The following is a 21748-nucleotide window of genomic DNA, read 5'->3' on the forward strand; positions in this document are numbered from 1 at the left end:
CTTAAAACTGTGTGTATTGTGAATTAAAGGGAACCTGTCAGCAGAAATTTCGCCCAAAACCTAAGGCTATGTGTCCACGGGAGAATGTTGCTGCAGATTTTTCTGCATCAAATCCGCGGCTTTCCCGCAAAATCCGTACCTTTTCAAAGGTGTGGATTTGCCGCGGATTTACAGCGGATTTACAGCGGAATTGCCGCGGATTTTGGTGCGGATTTTTTTTTCCGAATTCTATAGCCAAAATCCGGATCAAAATCCGCAACAATATAATTGACATGTTGCAGATTTTTCCGGATCAAAATCCGCACCAAATCCGTCGCGGAAAAATCCGCAGCATGGGCACAGCATTTCCAAAAAGCCATAGAAATGGCTGGGAAATGCCGCTGCTGCAGATTTTTGGAAAATCCGCGGCTTTTCCGCGAGAAATCCGTGGCAAAATCCGCGCATTTTCCGCAGCGTGGGCACATAGCCTAAAAGATTCCCCCTCTGCAGCACGTCCCTTTTGTCACGTGATAGTATTTTGAACACGCCCCTATCACATGACAAAAGGGACGTCATCCCTGGAAGCAGCCCATACAGTCTAGCATGTACCCTGAACACAGTGTGACCGCTGGTGAGGTTTGCGCGCTCGCGAGATTATGGGCGGGTACTTGCTGATAACAATCACAGCCCCACCCATAATCACTTGCCTGCGCACACGTCACCAGCGGTCACACTGCTTAGTCCCGTGAGACTGGCACTGGGCATGCACGCGGATGGTTGGAGCAGTGGGCGGTGCATCAGCTATGGAAAGGAGCGATGGGGGCGGCATACAGGACCAGGAGGCAGAATAACGGACGCCAGAGAGCCCGCCCCCGTGTCACATTTACAGTATCTGAATACAAAAAGGTACCACTTTATAAAGTCTTTATTTTGGTCTCACATGGGGCACAATAATAACAGGGACCTTTCTAGAATGCAGCCCAGGAGCTGCAGAGGGGGAATCTTTTAGGTTTTGGGCGAAATTTCTGCTGACAGGTTCCCTTTAAGTGAATTATACTGGTTAGTGCGTTTCAGAGAATTGGCGCAGCTTGTGACGTCTTGGAGATGGGAGTAGGAGGTTTGGATAATAGAGGATGACAGTCTTCGGTTATTAGCGGAACAGAGGGCATGCGTAAGGTGATAAACAGAGATGAGGGAGGAGATTAGGGCAGTGTAGAACTGTATATAGCTTTGTGGGTGAGAGTGATAAGTTTATATTGTACTCTGTAACAGCTGGGCAACCAGTGCAATGACTGGCACAGAGTAGAGGCATCAGTGAAGAGGTTGGAGAGGAAAATGATCCTGGTTGCTGCATTCAGGATGGATTGGAGAGAGGAGAGTCTAGTTTGAGAGTTTATTAGTCCAGACAAGAATGGATAAGAATGACAGTAAAGCTGGTGTCACACATAACGACGACGACAACGACGTCGCTGCTACGTCACCATTTTCTGTGACGTTGCAGCGACGTCCCGTCGCTGTCGCTGTGTGTGACATCCAGCAACGACCTGGCCCCTGCTGTGAGGTCGCCGGTCGTTGCTGAATGTCCAGCTTCATTTTTTGGTCGTCACTCTCCCGCTGTGACACACACATCGCTGTGTGTGACAGCGAGAGAGCGACGAAATGAAGCGAGCAGGAGCCGGCACTGGCAGCTGCGGTAAGCTGTAACCAGCCTAAACATCGGGTAACCAAGGGAAGACCTTTCCCTGGTTACCCGATGTTTACGCTGGTTACCAGCCTCCGCTCTTGCTGCCAGTGCCGGCTCCTGCACTGTGACATGTGGCTGCAGTATGCATCGGGTAATTAACCCGATGCATACTGTAGCAAGGAGAGCAAGGAGCCAGCGCTAAGCAGTGCGCGCGGCTCCCTGCTCTCTGAACTGTGACATGTAGCTGCAGCACACATCGGGTTAATTAACCCGATGTGTGCTGCAGGAGAGCAAGGAGCCAGCGCTAAGCGCGGCTCCCTGCTCTCTGAACTGTGACATGTAGCTGCAGCACACATCGGGTTAATTAACCCGATGTGTGCTGCAGGAGAGCAAGGAGCCAGCGCTAAGCGCGGCTCCCTGCTCTCTGAACATGTAGCACAGCGACCTTATGATCGCTGCTTCTGCTGTGTTTGACAGCTAAGCAGCGATCATAACAGCGACCTACAAGGTCGCTGTTACGTCACCGAAAATGGTGACGTAACAGCGACGTCGTTGTCGCTGTCGTTTAGTGTGACACCAGCTTAAGTTGTTTGAGAGTCAACGGTAAGAAAAAGTCAAATTCTAAAGATGTGTGTGAGGTGGAGATGACATGACCAAGTATGTAGGGCGTGAAAGAGAGATCTGAATCAAATATGACCCCAAGACAGCAGGCGTGCTGCTGGGGAGTAATGGTTGAACCACATATTTAAATGGTAATATTGGGTTTAGGAATGTTAGTAGAGGAAGGAAACATGAAGTTCAGTTTTTGACGGATTCAGTTTTAGATAGAGGTACATCATGATGCTGGAGACAGCACACAGGCAATTGCTGGTATTTTGCAATAATGCAGTGCTGATATCAGGTGACTATGTGTACAATTTGGTAACATCAGCACACAGATGGTACTGAAAACCAAAACTTCTGATGATTTTGCCAATAGGGGCAGTGTATAGAGAAAAGCAGAGGGAACCTAGAACTGAACCCTGAGGAACCCCGACATAGAAGGAAAGAGGAGAGGAAGAGGAGCCGGCAAAAGACACAGTGAAATAACGATCAGAGAGGTAGGAGGAGAACCAAGAGAGAATGGTGTCCTTGAGCCCAATAGAGCGAAGCATAGTGAGGAGGAGCTGGTGATCCACAGTGCCGAGTGCAGCACAGAGATCCAGGAGAACAGCAGGACTATTAGACCATTAGATTTAGCTGTTAGCAAATCATTAGAAACTTTAGTAAGAGCAGTTTCAGTAGACTAAGGGTACCGTCACACTTTAGCGACGCTCCAGCGATCCCACCAGCGATCTGACCTGGTCAGGATCACTGGTGCGTCGCTGCATGGTCGCTGGTGAGCTATCAATCAGGCAGATCTCACCAGCGACCAGTGACCAGCCCCCAGCGACGCGTGGAAGCGATGCTGCGCTTGGTAACTAAGGTAAATATCGGGTAACAAAGCGCTTGGTTACCCGATATTTACCTTGGTTACCAGCGCACACCGTCTAGCGCTGGCTCCCTGCACTCGTAGCCAGAGTACACATCGGGTTAATAAGCAAACCGCTTTGCTTACTTTCCCGATGTGTACTCCTACGATGTGTACGTGTGCAGCTAGCAGGGAGCTGGCACTGGCAGCCTAAGAGCGGCGGACGCAAGTAACCAAGGTAAATATCGGGTAACCAAGCAAAGCACTTTGCTTGGTTACCCGATATTTACCTTGGTTACAGATTACCGCAGGCTGCCAGACGCCATCTCCCTGCTCCCTGCACATTCAGATCGTTGCTCTCTCGCTGTCAAAGACAGCGATGTGTGCTTCAGAGCGGGAGAGCAATGTCCAAAAAATGAACCAGAGCAGTGTGTAACGAGCAGCGATTTCACAGCAGGGGCCAGATCGCTGCTCAGTGTCACACACAGCGAGATCGCTAATGAGGTCACTGGTGCGTCACAAAAACCGTGACTCAGCAGCGATCTCGCTAGCGATCTCGCTATGTGAGAAGTAACCCTAAGAAGCAGAAACTGGATTGTAAAGGGTCAAAAAGAAAGTTATCTGAAAGATAAAGGATTAAACAGGACTGGACTAAGCGTTCCAAACGTTTAGAGATAAAAGAGAAAATAGAGACAGATCTGTAATTCGCAGTACAGTTTTGGTCCAGGGATGGCGTTTTTTTTAATAGTGGTGATATGCTGGCGTGTTTGAAGGAGTAGGGGAAGACACCAGTTGGGAGAGAAATTGAATATTTAAGTTAGGTGATTGTTGACAGCCAGGGTGATCAACTTAGGGAGATATGAGGGAATAGTATGGTGACGCCCTGACAAAATCAGGTTGTCACAGGAGACTGCATCCATCGTCCAGATGCAGGATTCTCTCCTCCTTGGCCTTCCAACACAACCCCACACAGGTACATAACACCAGCCACAAAAGCCTAGTCACCCCCCCAGGACAATAGGTACACACCAGTGGGTGGGGCCAGGCAGATGGTGACACCCACCTAGGGGTTCTGAGGTGTCAGGGGGAGGGAACAATTCAGTTAGAGTTAGAGATGGAGTTGAAAGGAGACAGTGGAAGTGAGAGGAGTGAAGTGGTAGTCGGGGTTTGTAGCTCCCGAATTACTAGACTACTTGATAGGTAAGGATGGTTGACCTCGGGGTGATCAACATCCAACACCGCGGAGACACCATCACGTGTTTCTCAACGCAGTGACACTAGAACAAGGCCCCCTGGGAAAATATGCAAAACAAGAATGCCGCGGAGACACCATCACATGTTTCTCAACGCTGGCAGGAAATATACCCCGAAACAGCTGTCTGTGGATGGATGGATACCATGTTTGGCATAGGTGGTCTCCTTGACTGGAGACTGCCCTTCCCGCGGTTGTTCTTTCCCGGTGAAAGACCTGGTTAGTTTCCTGCCACCGTTGAGAAACATGGGATGGTGTCTCCGCGGCATTCTTGTTTTACTAGACTACTTGAGCTAACTAGGTAGCAGACAGCAGAGCAGGGCCACAGGCGATGGAGATCCAGTTGTGGGAGACCTTAAGTGGACCAGGGCAGGGTTGTAGCCCGCTGGTGCCGACAGCGGGAATCCGGTCCAGAGGCCGTGCACAGTCGGGGTACCTGGACCCTAGGGCGAGGACAGCTGCAAGCACCTTTCCAATTAACCAGCAGGGGACAAGATTCCAAGTCTTGTCCCACTAACAGCCCAGATAGAGCGAGATGTAAGCCCAACGAGGGGGATAGGACGTCTGCAAGTGCCTGCAAAAATCCCACGGGGCAGTTCACGCGGGCCACAGCTCCCACGGAAAAGTCACCGGGAGTGGACTTCCCCATTTCATGCAGACTAGTCAACACAACAGACACCAACCTAAAGTGCAGGACGAAGGGCCCCTGTTCTGTCCACCGGTGTGCGGGACCCGAGCACACCCCTCCAGAGGCTACCGGTTACGGGCAGTTAGTTTACTATTTGGACTCTGTGTGATTTTATTCAAAACACTGAGTACACCAGTATCATCCGGTCCATCCCCGCAGACTGTGTCCGATCACTCTCTCACCGACACCTGGGCCCCGGGACAACACCTCCCCTACCCATGGAGGGGATACCATCCTGCTGCCCCACTCCATTAGCCCCGGGCACCCCATATCAAGGCAGAGGCTGTGTCACCAACAATCACCGCAACCCACGGGTGGCATCACTGACAAAACCTTCCCCATCTAATCACCCCCCTGTTTCACTTGCGGGCGACGGACGGCTGCACGCGCCCGGGTCCGGTTGCCACTCGAGCCGCAGCAACGACCCAAGATCCGAGCGTCTCGAGCAGCCCCCCTTCCGTGGTCTGTCCCCCGCTCTCAATAGTATCATTAGTGCAGGTAGTAGGATGAGAAGATACAAAGAGCTGGGTAACTTCTTCAGAGACTGATTCAAAAACAGAAAATAAACTAGATAGACTGCAGGGGGGGAGAGAATGTATGATATATTTGAAGAATGGGATAAATGTTCCTGTCGAATATGGTACAGGTAAAATATATCTTTGTACCGTGCTAGCCAGTAGAGATAAAAAAAATTGTTTAGAAGAACTGAGAGTCCTCAGTGGTTGATACATAATGACTAACTGAAAAGATGGTAATAATAGCAAGCTTTCGAGACTACTCAGGTCTCTTCATCAGGCTCAGTATATACTGAGTTAGGGCTCTTTTCTATCTGCAATGTTCATGGGGGAGTGCAATCCGATAAAAAAAAAAAAAAAAAAAAAAATCGGATTGCACTTGCACAAGTATTAATCAATGAGGCAGTTTCCTCTGTCCTGTTTTTTCTCCACACGAATTGTACTCTCGGTGCAATCGCAGCATGCTGCGTTTTTGCACCGTCTCGGCTCACGTGTGTGTAAATTCGCACTGCAGTCTCATGTTATGCAACTGCAGTGTGGTGCACGCAGAGACAGACAACGGAAATGGGGAGAAAGTGTTCCCTCCCTCCTGTAATGCGATCGCAAGATCGCATCACAGTCGCATGACCCTCGGATAACACCGCAGCAGAGGGTCATTAGCATATCGCTTCTGATGCTCCCGCATCGGAAGCGGTACACAAGAGGAAAAGAGCCCTTATACTGAGCCTGATGAAGAGACCTGAGTAGTCTTGAAAGCTTGCTATTATTACCATCTTTTCAGTTAGTCATTAAAAGGTATCAACCACTGAGGACTCTCAGTTCTTTGAAACAATTTTTTTGTCGAATATAGTAAACTTTTTCTTTAAAATAATTGGCCAGATCATCCGCGCTGAAATTGGTGATTGGGGCTTGCACTCTTGGACCAAGGAGGGAGTGAAAAGTGTCAGTCGTTTAGGATTGTAGGATAGTGCGGTAATGAGGGCATTAAAGTAAGCTTGTTTGGAGAGGTTCAGAGTAGAGTTGTATGTTTTAAGCATAAATTTACAATGGATGAAATCTTCGGCCATATTAGATTTTCTACACAGACGTTTAGTGCACCTGGAGCACTGCTGGAGAAAACGTGTTTGTACTGTGTGCCAAGGCTGACACTGTCTGTGCTGAGCTGCTCTGTGTGTAGGAGGTGCAGCTTCATCCAGGACATTTTGTAGTGTTTATTATAATGTTTCAGAGCAGAGTCTGGACATGAGAGACAGGAGATTGTGGCCAATGATGACTGCAAATTCTTCATAAGTTTCTGGACAGTAATGGCACGTATATTCCTTTAAGTGTGGTAAGTGGGGGCATCCTGAGGGAATTTACACTTCTTGACAGGGAATGAAAAAAAGTTGTGGTCAGAGAGGGGAAGAGAGGAGTTAGTAAAATCAGGCACTGAGCACAGACGGGAGAAGACTAGGTCCAGCGTACTCCTGTCTTCATATGTAAGAGGGTTAGTAAGTTGTGAAAGTCCGAGAGAAGAAGTTAAAGACAAAAGATGAGTGACAGCTGGGGAGGTGGAATCATCAATAGGGATGTTAAAGTCCCCATGATGAGAATTGGAATGTCACCGGCTTTAAACTTTGGAAGCCAAGTTGCAAAGTGATCCAAGAACTGATATGGGTGTTCTGGAGGGTGATACACAACCACCACTCAGAGGGAGAAGGGCCTGTAAAGTCTGACAGTGTGGAACTCAAAAGAAGGGAAGATAAGTGAGGGTACAGGAGGAGTTGTAGGCCACTATAAGATAGAGCAGGAGCGACAGTGGTGTCTGACTGCTGGACCCAGGTCTCAGTAACAGCTAGGAGGTTAAGGGAATTTGAAAGGAAAAGGTCATGGATGTAGGAGAGTTTATCTGCTAACCATGCATTCCAAATGGCACAGTGTAAGAAAATGAAATGTATGCAGGGAATATTAATGAGATTTGCAGGGTTTCTGAATGTATAAGGGAAAAAGTTAAACTTACTATTAAAAAAGGGTCTAGGTTGGGGGAGACATCTCCTGCAACTAACAGAAGGAGACTAGAGAGAGTGAGCAGATAGTTAAGTGATTTTAAGTGATTTGTGAGTGTTTTATGGTGGGAGTGAATGGATCTTTATGGTAAAAGAAGGTAAAAAGAGCATGAGAGACATTCATAGGAGAGGGCAGGAGAGAGAGTCTTATATAGATGGAGTGCACAGATTGTGTGAAAGGGCGATAGATATGAGGGATTGTAGCAGCTAGCACCTAAATGATACAAATACATAGGATGAGGACAAATAAAGAAGGAGCAAGTTTGTTTCATTGTCTTGCATGATTTACCTTTCTCCTGCCCTGTCTTCCTGCCATGCGTAACTGCAGGGCAGTTATAAAAATCCAAGGTCATATCTGTCCCTTTAATGTGAGCCCACATTATGCCCCACATGTCTGTTGTAGTGATGAGCGAGTACTAAAAAGCTCGGGTGCTCGAGGCTCGGGCCGAGCATCCCAAGATACTCGTGTACTCGGCCCGAGCACCGAGCCAAATGTTATCCTATGGGAGACCCGAGTATTTTTATGAAATGACCCCCGGCAGCATGTAGAAACCCTAAAAATGTAACAAAAGTCTCAGAAGAGTGCTCAAATGACATGGCAACAGCATAGGGAAGACCCCTTGAAGCATTTATCACTCAAAAGTCACAGCTGTGAACAATTTTGTCCGCGTTTTACGCCATTTTTACGGACTCACCAGAAAACCTTCAAAAATGACACCAAAATGAATTTTCATGGCGGAAATGTTAAGGGCACATACCCAATAGTGAGATAGAGCTGGTGTATGTTACTTTTGGAGATTAGATCAAAGATTTTACGTGAAAACATTGTGTGGCACTCCGATGTCCCTGAGAAGAGACGTACATGAAGGCCTCTTGAGTCTAATGTGCCCATTTTGAGGAAGTGAGTCTTTGTGGTATTTTCCTTTGCCAGGGCAGTCCAAAATTGTGAGGTTCACCAATGCCCCTGCATACAGACGTGCATGAGGGCCTGTAAACCTGAAGTGCCCATTGTAAGGAAGTGGGTCTATTGTAGTATAGCCCTTAGGCAGGGCAGTCAAAAATTGGGAGGCTCCACGTTGTCCCTGGATAGAGACATGCATGAGGGCCTGTAAACCTGAAGTGCCCATTGTAAGGAAGTGGGTCTATTGTAGTATAGCCCTTTGGCAGGACAGCCAAAAATTGGGAGGCTCCACATTGTCCCTGGATAGAGACGTGCATGATGGCCTGTAAACCAGAAGTGCCCATTGGAAGGAAGTGGGTCTATTGTAGTATAGCCCTTAGGCAGGGCAGCCAAAAATTGGGAGGCTCCACGTTGTCCCTGGATAGAGACGTGCATGAAGGCCTGTAAACCTGAAGTGCCCATTGTAAGGAAGTGGGTCTATTGTAGTATAGCCCTTTGGCAGGACAGCCAAAAATTGGGAGGCTCCACATTGTCCCTGGATAGAGACGTGCATGATGGCCTGTAAACCAGAAGTGCCCATTGTAAGGAAGTGGGTCTATTGTAGTATAGCCCTTAGGCAGGGCAGCCAAAAATTGGGAGGCTCCATGTTGTCCCTGGATAGAGACGTGCATGAGGGCCTGTAAACCTGAAGTGCCCATTGTAAGGAAGTGGGTCTATTGTAGTATAGCCCTTTGGCAGGATAGCCAAAAATTGGGAGGCTCCACATTGTCCCTGGATAGAGACATGCATGATGGCCTGTAAACCAGAAGTGCCCATTGTAAGGAAGTGGGTCTATTGTAGTATAGCCCTTTGGCAGGACAGCCAAAAATTGGGAGGCTCCACATTGTCCCTGGATAGAGACGTGCATGAGGGCCTGTAAACCAGAAGTGCCCATTGTAAGGAAGTGGGTCTATTGTAGTATAGCCCTTTGGCAGGGCAGCCAAAAATTGGGAGGCTCCACATTGTCCCTGGATAGAGATGTGCATTAGGGCCTCAAAACATTGTTGCGATTGCAAAGGAGCGGGTCTCCTGTCGTTGTAATGTCCATTCTGAAAGAATGGGCGAAAAAATTTACCACTGGGGGTATACCTGAAACAACGGCCTAACTATTGTAACGGTCATCATGGTGGCGCATGAGGAGAAGGAGGAGCAGTCCAGCGATTATCCAAAGTCCAGAAGTGTGTACCCATGGGTGAGTGGAGGTACATGGCAAATTCCCGTTACAAACTTTAAATTCCGCTCTCATTTGCTGGTGGTGTGGTGAAGTCTGGCCCAATCCAACCCTTGTTCATCTTGATCAGAGTCAGCCTGTCAGCATTTTCAGTTGACAGGCGGGTGCGTTTATCTGTAATGATTCCACCTGCGGCACTAAAAACACGCTCTGACAAAACGCTAGCGGCAGGGCAGGCCAGGACTTCCAAGGCGTAGAGAGCCAATTCATGCCACGTGTCCACCTTGGATACCCAATAATTGTAAGGCACAGAGGAATGTCGGAGTATAGTTGTTCGATCTGCAAGGTACTCCTTGAGCATCTGGGCAAACTTAGGATTTCTTGTGGCACTACCCCGCACCTCAGGGGCTGTGGTACGTGAGGGGCTGAGAAAACTGTCCCACATCTTAAAGACTGTTCCCCTACCTCTGGCGGATTGGACTTGTGCCCCTCTCGGCTGTACGCCTTGGTTGTCCACTGATTCCTGACCTATGCCACTAGCGTTTTGTGAGGGGAATGCTTTGCCTACTTCCGTGACTATGGCCTTCCGGAACTGCTGCATTTTGGCTGACCTCTCCGCCTCGGGAATAAGAGACATAAATTCTCCTTGTATCGTGGGTCTAACAGTGTTACCAACCAGTAATGATTGTCGGCCAAGATATTCTTAACGCGAGGGTCACGAGACAGGCAGCTTACCATAAAGTCAGCCATGTGCGCCAGACTCTTAACAGCCAGTACTTCAGTATCCTGACCAACACGATGACTGAACATGCTGTCCTCCTCCTCCTCCTCATCTACCCTGTCCTCTGGCCAGCCCTGCTGAACCGAGGATATGACTGGTGTGCATGTCATATCCTCAATTTGGCCGGAGAGTTGCTCCATGTCTTCATCCTCCTCCTTGTCATAGTCCTCCACTGCACGTTGTGATGAGACGAGGCTCGGCTGTGTGTTATCACCCATACCCACTACTGTTTCTTACTCCAACTCATCGCGCTCCGCCTGCAATGCATCATGTTTGTTTTTGAGCAGAGACCGTTTTCGAAGGCAGAGAAGCGGTATAGTGACGCTAATAATGGCGTCATCACCACTCACCATCTTGGTGGAGTCCTCAAAGTTTTGGAGGATGGTACATAGGTCGGACATCCATCTCCACTCCTCAGGTGTTATGTGTGGAGTTTGACCCATTTCCCGACGGCTTAGGTGATGCAGGTACTCAACAACTGCCCTCTTCTGCTCACATATCCTGACCAACATGTGCAGAGTTGAATTCCAACGCGTGGGGACATCACACACCAGTCTGTGAGCCGGAAGATGCAAACGGCGCTGAAAGCCGGCAAGGCCGGCTGAAGCAGTAGGTGACTTTCGAAAATGTGCAGACAGGCGGCGAACTTTTACCAGCAGATCAGACAGCTCTGGGTATGACTTTAGAAACCGCTGAACCACGAGGTTGAGCACATGGGCCACGCATGGAACATGTGTCAGCTGGCCTCGCCTCAAAGCCGCCACCAGGTTCCGGCCATTGTCACACACGACCTTTCCTGGCTTTAGGTTCAGAGGTGTGAGCCAGTGATCTGCCTGCTGTTTCAGAGCTGTCCACACCTCTTCTGCATTGTGGGGTTTGTCACCTATGCAGATTAGCTTCAGCACAGCCTGTTGCCGCTTCGCCGAGGCAGTGCTGCAGTGCTTCCAGCTTGGGACTGGTGTGGAGGGTAAAGTGGATGAGGATGCGCAGGAGGAGGAGGAGGCTGAAGAGCATGACATTCCGGAGCTGTAGAGTGTGGGTGAAACCCTGACTGAGGTAGGGCCTGCAAACCTTGGTGTGGGAAGGACGTGTTCCGTCCCTCGCTCAGACTGGGTCCCAGCTTCCACAATATTAACCCAGTGTGCCGTCAACGAGATGTAGCGGCCTTGCCCACAAGCACTTGTCCACGTGTCTGTGGTTAGGTGGACTTTGGCTGAAACAGCGATGTTCAGGGCATGTGTGATGTTTTGTGACACGTGGTTATGCAATGCGAGGACGGCACACCGGGAGAAATAGTGGCGGCTGGGGACCGAGTAACGTGGGACAGCTGCCGCCATCAGGTCGCGGAATGCTTCTGTCTCCACCAGCCTAAAAGGCAACATTTCCAGCGCAAGCAGTCGCGAAATGTTAGCATTTAGAACTGTGGCATGTGGGGCGTTGGCAGTGTATTTGCGCCTGCGTTCAAAGGTTTGCTGAATGGATAACTGAACGCTGCGCTGGGACAAGGACGTGCTTGATGATGGTGTTATTTCTGCGTAGGCAACTGCAGGTGCAGGGCCGAAGGAGGCTTGTTCGCAGGCAGCATGGACAGGGGATTGGCTCGCATGCACAACAAGCGAAGACGTAGCAGTGACATCAGCAAGCACTGCTCCTCGACTCTGTTGTACTTCCCACAAAGTCGGGTGCTTGGCTGACATGTGCCTGATCATGCTGGTGGTGGTCAGGCTGCTAGTTTTGGTACCCCTGCTGATGCTGGCACAGCAGGTGTTGCAAATGGCCTTTTTAGAATCATCTGGAGCCAACTTAAAAAACTGCCAGACTCGGGAAGACCTAACATTTGTACAGGCACCTTGTGTCGTGTTGTTGTTCCGGGGAACGGTTGCCTGACTTCTGCCTGGGGCCACCACCCTGCTTCTTACTGCCTGTTGGGATGCTACGCCTCCCTCCCCCTGTGCACTGCTGTCCTCGCTCTGCATATCCTCCTGCCAGGTTGGGTCAGTTACTGGATCATCCACCACGTCGTCTTCCTCTTCCGCACCCTGCTCCTCCTCCTGACTTCCTGACAATTGTGTCTCATCATCGTCCACCCCTTGTTGAGACACGTTGCCAACTTCGTGAGAACGTGGCTGCTCAAATATTTGGGCATCTGTACATACGATCTCCTCATGACCCACTTCAACAGGAGCTGGCGAGAGGCCAGAATGTGCGAATGGAAACGTGAACAGCTCTTCCGAGTGTCCAAGTGTGGGATCAGTAATGTCCGAGGATGTGTACTCAGCCTTGTGGTAGGAAGGAGGATCAGGTTCTGAAATGTGCGGTGCAGTATCACGGCTACTGACACTTGACCGTGTGGAAGACAGAGTGTTTGTGGTGGTGCCAATCTGACTGGAAGCATTATCCGCTATCCAACTAACAACCTGTTGACACTGGTCTTGGTTCAAGAGCGGTGTACTGCTGCGGTCCTCAAGAATTTGGGACAGGACGTGCGAGCGAGTAGATGTGGCCCTTTGTTGTGGCGAAATTAGAGCTTGCCCACGACCTCGGCCTCTGCCTGCACCACCATCACGTCCACTTCCTTGTTCGTTGCCAATGCCCTTGCGCATTTTGCAATGCTGTGCTGACGTGTATTCACTAGACTTGTGCATTATATCCAAGTTTGTGCAAAACGCACACAAGTGCACCTGTACGCTGCCACCGACAGGCACACACGTGCGGTTTTTAAATGCAAGCATGGACGCACTAAGAACCTAACAGGTTTTTAGAAGCGACAATTACTGAGAAGTTTGACACTATCAGACACTGCTGACTGACGTGTATTATTCACTAGACTTGTGCGTTATATACTAGTTTGTGCAAAACGTGCACCTGTACGCTGCCACCGACAGGCACACACGTGCGGTTTTTAAATGCAAGCACGGACGCACTAAGAACCTAACAGGTTTTTAGGAGCGACAATTACTGAGAAGTTTGACACTATCAGACACTGCTGACTGACGTGTATTATTCACTAGACTTGTGCGTTATATACTAGTTTGTGCAAAACGTGTACCAGTACGCTGCCACCGACAGGCACACACGTGCGGTTTTTAAATGCACGCACGGACGCACTAAGAACCTAACAGCTTTTTAGGAGCGACAATTACTGAGAAGTCTGACACTATCAGGACTGTTTTAGACTGTGTACACCAGCCCCAGATATGGTGAAGGCTGGTATACGGTCACCACTAGGAATGGCTATATACCCTGCCTGCCTGCCTGTATACAGCTACAATAGTCCTGAGAAGGACTCTTCTGGTCACTAGCCTGTATTCCGACCTGGCTATACCCTGCCTGCCCTGCCTGTATACAGCAACAATAGTCCTGAGAAGGACTCTGCTCCTGTACTCCGACCTGGCTATACCCTGCCTGCCTTTATACAACTACAATAGTCCTGATAAGGACTTTTGGTCACACTGTTTGCAGCCCTGCTACGGAAATAGCTATTAAGGGCCGCAAACCTTTCCCTGAAGCAGCAACACTCTCCCTGCACTGACTGTCTGGATGGCTGTGTGCAGAACACAGCGCGCCCGCCGGTATAAAGGCTCGGTCACGCTGTGCAGGCCGGCCAATCACTGCAATTCCACAACTAACAGGGCTGTGGCATTGCAGTGGTCTGCCAGCCAATCCCTGCATGAGGGCTGGCTCTCAAAAGAGCGCCAACATGCAGGGATGAAGACCACGAGTACAGCACGAGTATCGTGAGATTACTCGGTCCCCGCCGAGTAGCTCGAGTACAGTGATACTCGTGCGAGTACCGAGTAGTGACAAGCATACTCGCTCAACACTAGTCTGTTGATCTGATCAGCAGAAATGTGCAGCTAACATTTGATCAAACAAATATGTCTCCTGTAGCACTTATCTTCTACTGCCCATCCTTATAAATCTGCTATAACAGAATAGTTATAATGATATTGTTGTTACATTTTAAATATTACCTTTATGCGAACTTCATGAGCCTTTGGTGGAGCAACCTCAATCTCTTCAATGCTGAGCGGTTGTTTAGGTCCCCAGCACACGGCTGCTTTACATTTGATTACCTGAATGTGAAATAACAATAAAACTGAATATTTATTTCGCTATTTACATTTGCATTTGATTTGCATTGTTTGATCCAGTTTCAAAATGTCTAGTATATAGTGCATTTACCCCTCTTTCCCCAATCCTCAGTAAAGTCCCTGTATCAGATATTATATGTTCATTAGAATTGGAACAGAAAGAGCTTTTATTAACAGATATTCATATCCATGTCTCTGTTGAAGGCTCCTAATTGAGCCGAAACGTCAGACAGATTATTTGTATTTACTCTTTAATACATTTTGGATTCTATTATTTTTCACTATACCTTGCACGTTTTCTGAATAAGGTCACAAGCAATCAACGGACATTTTGTTCATTTTTTATGCATTAGTGTGCCGACGTTTATTTTCCTGGTTATGCACTCAGATGTCATCCGAGTACAGTCTGATGTTTTCAACTGACCCCTTGCCTTGCATGGCCGAGTGCGACTCAATAATTGGATCAAATTCAGACATACTGCAATTTTTTGCTCAGACAGGCTAGTAATGTCTTGTCCACTGTGAAGTTTTGGGTTTTTTTTCAGTTATAATAACAATGTAAACAGACCTGTGGTGTGATTTTGAAATCCACAACGTCAGTCACTCTTGCTGTTAGGCCCTGTGCGCACTTGACGATTTTTGCCGCGGATTTCCTGCGGTTTTGCTGCATGTTTCGCTGCATGTTATGTTCATAACATCTCTGCAGTGATTCACCAGTAAAACCTATGGGAAAAAAAAATGCTATGCGCACTATGCGGATTTTGACAGCTGCATGTTTTGCTGCGGGATTCCGCAAAAACAATTGCATGTCACTTCTTTTCAACACGTCGCTGCGGCATTTCACTCCATTGACTGCAATGTAATCGTCAAATCCCGCAGGGAATAACGCAGGCAGCAAATTCTGTGTTCATTGCGTTTTCCTGCGTTATTCCCTGCGGTATTTCGCGGTTTCGGGACATAATGTTCATCACTGCCTGCGTTTTGCAGGGAAGTGATGTCATTATGACAGGAAGAGGAAGCGGAGCAGAGAGTAAACACACATCTCACACTCACACACATGACAGACACAGACATAGAATACACACACATCGCAATCACACACAGACACAGACATATAGAATACACATACAAATCAAACGGACATATAGAAAGAAAAACACGTGGGCTCCGCCGTATTTTTACCGTCCAGCCAAGGTAAACACACAGCGGCGGCCCGGTATTCTCAGGCTGGGGAGGGCGAGAGCCAGGGTTAATGCCCCCCACTTCCGCAGCCGAGAATATCAGCCCGCAGCTGCCCCGGGACTGTCGCATCCATTATGCGGCAGTACCGGAGTGTCCCAGCTCTTCCTGTTGCCGTGATGCGGTGGCAATCAGGGTAATATAAGGAGTTAATGGCGGCAGATCGCTGCCACTAAGTCCAGACTTGATCATGGCAGCATCTATGAGACAGCTGACATGATCAACCCGTAAGTAAAGTGAAAAAAAACACACACCGAAAAATCCTTTATTTTAAATAAAACACAAAAAAGCCCCTGTTTCACCCCTTTATTAACCCCTCCCAAACACACAGCTCTGCCATAATCCACATCCTGCGATGCTTGCATCCCGCCGCGACTGACACACTACTGAATGCAGCCTCGCAACGAGACAGCAGAGGTAACCACATGTCATTTCCCACGGCCGGTAATGTGAACACACTACTGCTCGGGAGAAATGCAGCAGGTGCTCACAGGGACTCTATCTATCTATCGATCTATCTATCTATCTATCCCTCTATCTATTCTTCTATCTGTCTATTTATCTATTTATCTATCTACTATCTATCTCAGAAGGAAATTACTTTTTTTTTTTCAATTTGCTTTATTGCATTAAATGCATTAAAACACATGTACCAACCCGCACACGGCAAAACCGCGGCAATACTGCGAAAAAACCGCCGCAAACCGCATGCGGTTTTCGGGTGCGATATACCGCGTTTTTTTACCGTGGGTGCGGTAATCCAGTAATTCCAGTGCGCACAGGGCCTAAGGGTAAGTTCACACAGTGCGTTTTTCGCGGCTTTTTTTGCGTGTTTTTCGGGTGCGTTTTTGCTCAGAAAAGTGCATGACTCATTTTTGCTGTCTGCACACAGCGTTTTTTTTTAGCTGCATTTTAGTGGTGACCACAAAAAGGCAGCATGTCAATTATTTTTGCATTTTTCACTGCGTTTTCCACCCATTAAGTTCAATGAGATGTTCAAAAACGCAATGAAAGCCGCAAATTGCAAATATAGCTGCGTTTTAGTTCGTTTCTATGACTAAAAACGCAGCTATAAACTCAAGGGGTGGGTAGTAAAGTGACATGTACAGGAAGAGCATTCCTTCTGTCAGTCAACACAGAAGCGTGAATCCTCCCGTCACAGCCATGGTAGCGTCTAAATCCCAGTGGCCAGAGGGACCCCTGCTAACATGTGACCAGAAATGGGCAGGGCCTCCACGACATTGCTCATACCAAGAAGATGCATTTTTCTTCTAGGCTAGTTTCACACATGCGTTGAAAGGCATCCGTTGCATTGCGGTCTGTGACGGATGTGTTGCATTTAGTGGCACAACGGATGCAGCGGATCGTACAAAACAACGGAATCTTTTCTTTTTTTTTTCTTCTTCTTTACAGTTTTACCAGCGGTAGACTATTGTGAATGATCAGCTGATCGCTCACAGCAGCCGGTCGCTGGGTGACCAGAAGATCGCTCACAGCAGCCGGTCGCAGGGTGACCAGCTGATCGCTCACAGCAGTCGGTCGCCGGGTGATCAGCTGATCGCGCACAGCAGCCGGCCACCGGGTGATCAGCTGATCGCTCACAGCAGCCGGCCGCCGGGTGATCAGCTGATCGTTCAGCCGCCGAGAATGTGGGCAGGGGGGCGGAGTGCGGGGTGGGTGGAGCTGAGCGGGGCCATGGCGCTGAGGACGTCAGTGCCACGGGGATGCATGGCTGGGGACAGGTGACTGTGTGTTCGTGTGCGTGTGCATGCACGTGCATGTGTACATGCGGACTGCGGGAGGGGGCGGAGCCGAGCGGGGATGTGTCAGGCTCCCTGCACATGTAGCCAGGGTAAATATCGGGTAACTAAGCAAAGCACTTTGCTTGGTTACCCGATATTTACCTTGGTTACCAGCGTACACCGCTTAGCGCTGGCTCCTTGCACACATAGCCAGGGTAAATATTGGGTAACTAGGCAAAGCGCATTGCTTAGTAACCCGATGTGTACCCTGGTTACGTGTGCAGGGAGCCAGAGAGAGCATGCGCAGCGAAATCCTACGGATTGCGCTGCTCAAAAAACGTTACATGCTGCATTCCTTCCACTCAGCGGAAGCAGCGCAGCGTCACCCAGCGGAAGCAATGCAGGTCCATCACTCGCAATCCGTCGTCCATACAAGTCTATGGGAAGAATCCGTTAACGGATTCCGCTGTTTTCCAAAATGGCGGATTGCAGCTGAAGGAAAACAACGCAAGTGTGAAACTAGCCTAAGTCCACGTCGGCATAGAGTTGATTATAATAGCGGGGGTCTGGGGGTAAGACCCCCAGATGGGAAGGGGTAGGGGGGGCGAAGCCCCCCTTCCATGAGTTTAGAGGACAGAAGGAAACATCGCCACACCCATCAAACAAGCCATCACGCCCACTAACGAAGACGGTCATGCCCACAGGTCCTTCTACCCACTGGGATTTAGCCACAACCGTACCGCCACTGCTGCTTCAATCTCCCGTCCTGTGGCATGTCCGCTCTCGTGCGGCGCCATCAAAAGTGAACAGTAGAAAAAAAAAGTCATACTCACTTGCCTGCAGACTCCCGGTGCCATGTCCGCTCTCAGCTCCTCTTCCCAGTACCGCCACCCCCGCTCCGGCTGTGTGCCGGCTCTCAGGCACGTCCGATGGCTGCAGGACCTGGTGGTGGATCACCTGATGCAGCACCTGACGCATCAGCTGATCGTAAGTCTCGCGGTGATGCTGAATTTTTACCACCCGGCAATCAGCTGATGCCGTCAGGAGACTTCATCAGCTGATTACCGGCAGCTCCTGCAGCGATCGGACGGGATCAGACTCCCAGACTCACATAAGTGAGCATTTTTTTTTTTTGTTTGCACTTATGCATCAGCTGATTGTATAAACGGCTTTTATACAATCAGCTGATGTGTGATGTGATTCACATCCTTGAACCTGACACATCATCTGATCGCTTTGCCTTCCAGCAAACCGATCAGATGATATTGGATCCGGATTGGACGGCGCGGGACCCTTGACCCAGGATTACTGCGGAGGGGGGTTCTTTATTTCAATAAAGATGGAGTTACTAATTGTGTTGTGTTTTATTTCTAATAAAAATATTTTTGTGTGTTGTGTTTTTTTTAATCTTTACTAGAAATTCATGGTGGCCATGTCTAATATTGGCGTGACACCATGAATTTCGGGCTTAGGGCCAGCTGATAATATACAGCTAGCATAATCCCCATTATTACCCAGCAAGCGACCCGTCACCAGGGCAGCTGGAAGAGTTGGATACAGCGTCAGAAGATGGCGCTTCTATGAAAGCGCCATTTTCTGGAGTGGCTGCAGACTGCAATTCGCAGTGGGGCTGCCCAGAAAGCATGGGCACCCTGCACTGTGGATTCCAATCCCCAGCTGCCTAGTTGTACCTGGCTGGACTCAAAAATTGGGCGAAGCCCACATCATTTTTTTTTTAAGTATTTCATGAAATTCATGAAATTTTGGTTCCCCGCCGGGTACATATAGGCAGCTGAGGGTTGGGGGCAGCCGTACCTGCCTGCTGTACCTGGCTAGCATACAAAAATATGGCGAAACCCACGTCATTTTTTTTGGGGGGGGGGAAACTCCTGCATACAGTCCTGGATGGAGGATGCTGAGCGTTGTAGTTCTGCAGCTGCTGTCTGCTCTCCTGCATATAGTAGTGGATGGAGCATGCTGAGCCTTGTAGTTCTGCAGCTGTCTGCTCTCCTGCATACACTATTGGATGGAGTATGCTGAGCCTTGTAGTTCTGCTCCCCCTGCCTCTCCCTCCAGCATACAGTCCTGGATGGAGCATACTGAGCCTTGTAGTTCTGCTTCCCCTGCCTCTCCCTCCAGCATACAGTCCTGGATGGAGCATGCTGAGCCTTGTAGTTCTGCAGCTGTCTGCTCTCCTGCATACACTAGTGGAGAATGAAGAACATATTGAAGAAGGAAATGACATCAGACCTTTTTTCTTTTTTTTTTTTTTCAACAATCATTAATGGCATTGTTCACTGATAAAAAAACGCATAATAACGCAGTGAGCAAAAACACAGCAAAAAACGCACCAAAACGCGGTAAAAACGCGTAATTTTTTACTGCGGGTGCGTTTTTGTGCATTTTTTTGCCACAAAAAACGCACAAAAATGCAGCGTCAAAAAACGCAGTGTCTGAACTTAGCCTAAATATGCCTATCGGCATAGATTTAAATGAAAGGAGGAAAGGTACGTGCCTTTTTTTATTGTGTTTCTGCAGTGAAAATGTACTACAAACACAAGTAATCCACACATGACTTGAAGCATACAAAAAAAGCTGATTTAAAAGACAACATGCCAAGAAGAAAGAAAAAACAGTTGAACAAATGTATGTAAAAAACGCAAGTAACCCAATCCAGCTAATTGTTCCAACATCAAAAAATACACCACATACTCATGCTGAGAACTTAGCCTTTAGGATATATTTCATTATCCCACAAAGTTCTCTATCTACAACACATTTCATAATATAAGTGAACTCAGCAGAATTAACAAAGTCCTAGTGTTTCCAACTGGAAGTATGTTCAGAGAAGCCTCAAGTAATGCAACATGAAATATTCTAATATCAGCTTTTCTTAACTGACATCAAAATACACATATATGATAGATAGAAGATACAGTAACACAGATACATTACATCTACTTACTTTCCCAGCAGTAGCCATGTTACACTTCTTTTCTCAGACCTCTCCTGTGATGAATGTAAAGTTCTGTCCTAACACTTTTCAATCACTTATACTCCAAGTCACACCTCTTAGTCCCCCCCCTGCCCTCCTACCTGGGTATGTGCCTGGCCCTCCTCCTTTGAAAATAGCATTTCCAGAATTGCAAAGTAAAAGGCTTATCCATTTGTGTAGAACTAGTGGTAGGATAGTTATGAAGCACACAAAATATAAACATCCCTTAACATTTGTATGTATTCTCCTTTTCCTTAAGATTGCTTCTAATGTACTTGCAGTGATATATTGTGTTGTTACAGACAATAAACACATTGTATAGCTAGAAGATATTTTTTTCTAGTAAACCATTTGCATTATGTAGGGGGTAAGAATAAGACTGTACTGTTCACAAGTCCAGTAATCATCCACCAGAATGGATCTAGCAGAAATCTGTTAGCAATGAAGTTGTGAAAACACTATTTTTGTCCTTTTTGAAAAAAATTGATTTTCGACCACTCAAGTAGATCAATACAACTCAAAGTTCAGGTCGCTCAGGCAATGTTCCATTAGCCGCTGAAATGTTTCAGGTGCATTTGAAAACCAAACAGCATCTTGTCGAACTCGTAGAATCATATAGGGAGGATGAATGCCGTAGTCACCTTGTCGTTCTCTTCTTCTGGCACTTGACAATACCTGCTGGCTAAGTTGAGGGTGGCAAAGTACTTAGCACAACTCAGAGCAGACAGTAAAGGGGGCTTTACACGCTACGACATCGCTAATGCGAACTCGTTGGGGTCACGGAATTGGTGACGCACATCCGGCCGCATTAGCGATGCCGTTGCGTGTTGTTAGGGCCAGGTGGACGGGCAGACCCAGGAGGTGGATCCACTGGGCCGAACTCCTTGATGATGGTAAGGGGTCCGGTAGCTGGAGCACTACAGGTAGCAGGACAGTCCGAGCACACGAGTATAATGGTGAAGTCCCTGGGACCACGGAGTCACTGATGGTAGTCCGGGTGACGGAGCTCAGGTTCGGAAGCCGAGATGATGTCAGGCGGGGTCCGGAACCGTTGGAGCGAGATGACGGGTCACCGCAGGGATCAGAGATGGTACGGACTGTCAGGATGGTAGATGGACAGCGTTCGGGGTTCGGGATTCGGCAGGACCGGATGGCGAGGCAGGATCGGCTCTA

The 21748-nt window shown here is 48.4% G+C and overlaps 1 protein-coding gene across 2 annotated transcripts in view; it reads right to left on the reverse strand.

Moving 5' to 3' along the window:
• The window catches only part of LOC142311972 (alcohol dehydrogenase 1), a 490686-nt gene extending 470075 nt beyond the window's left edge, over positions 1–20611 (reverse strand). For both annotated transcript variants that reach the window (XM_075350839.1, XM_075350848.1), the window contains exons 1-2: positions 20546–20611; positions 14480–14581 (exon numbers count right to left, since the gene is read on the reverse strand). In XM_075350839.1, the coding sequence (XP_075206954.1) occupies positions 14480–14581; positions 20546–20563 (120 nt within the window). In that variant the 5' untranslated portion in view covers positions 20564–20611. The remainder of the gene's footprint in view (positions 1–14479; positions 14582–20545) is intronic.
• Between the last annotated feature and the right edge of the window lie 1137 nt (positions 20612–21748).

This window comes from Anomaloglossus baeobatrachus, chromosome 1 (genome assembly GCF_048569485.1).
Source record: "Anomaloglossus baeobatrachus isolate aAnoBae1 chromosome 1, aAnoBae1.hap1, whole genome shotgun sequence".
Classification (NCBI taxonomy): domain Eukaryota; kingdom Metazoa; phylum Chordata; class Amphibia; order Anura; family Aromobatidae; genus Anomaloglossus; species Anomaloglossus baeobatrachus.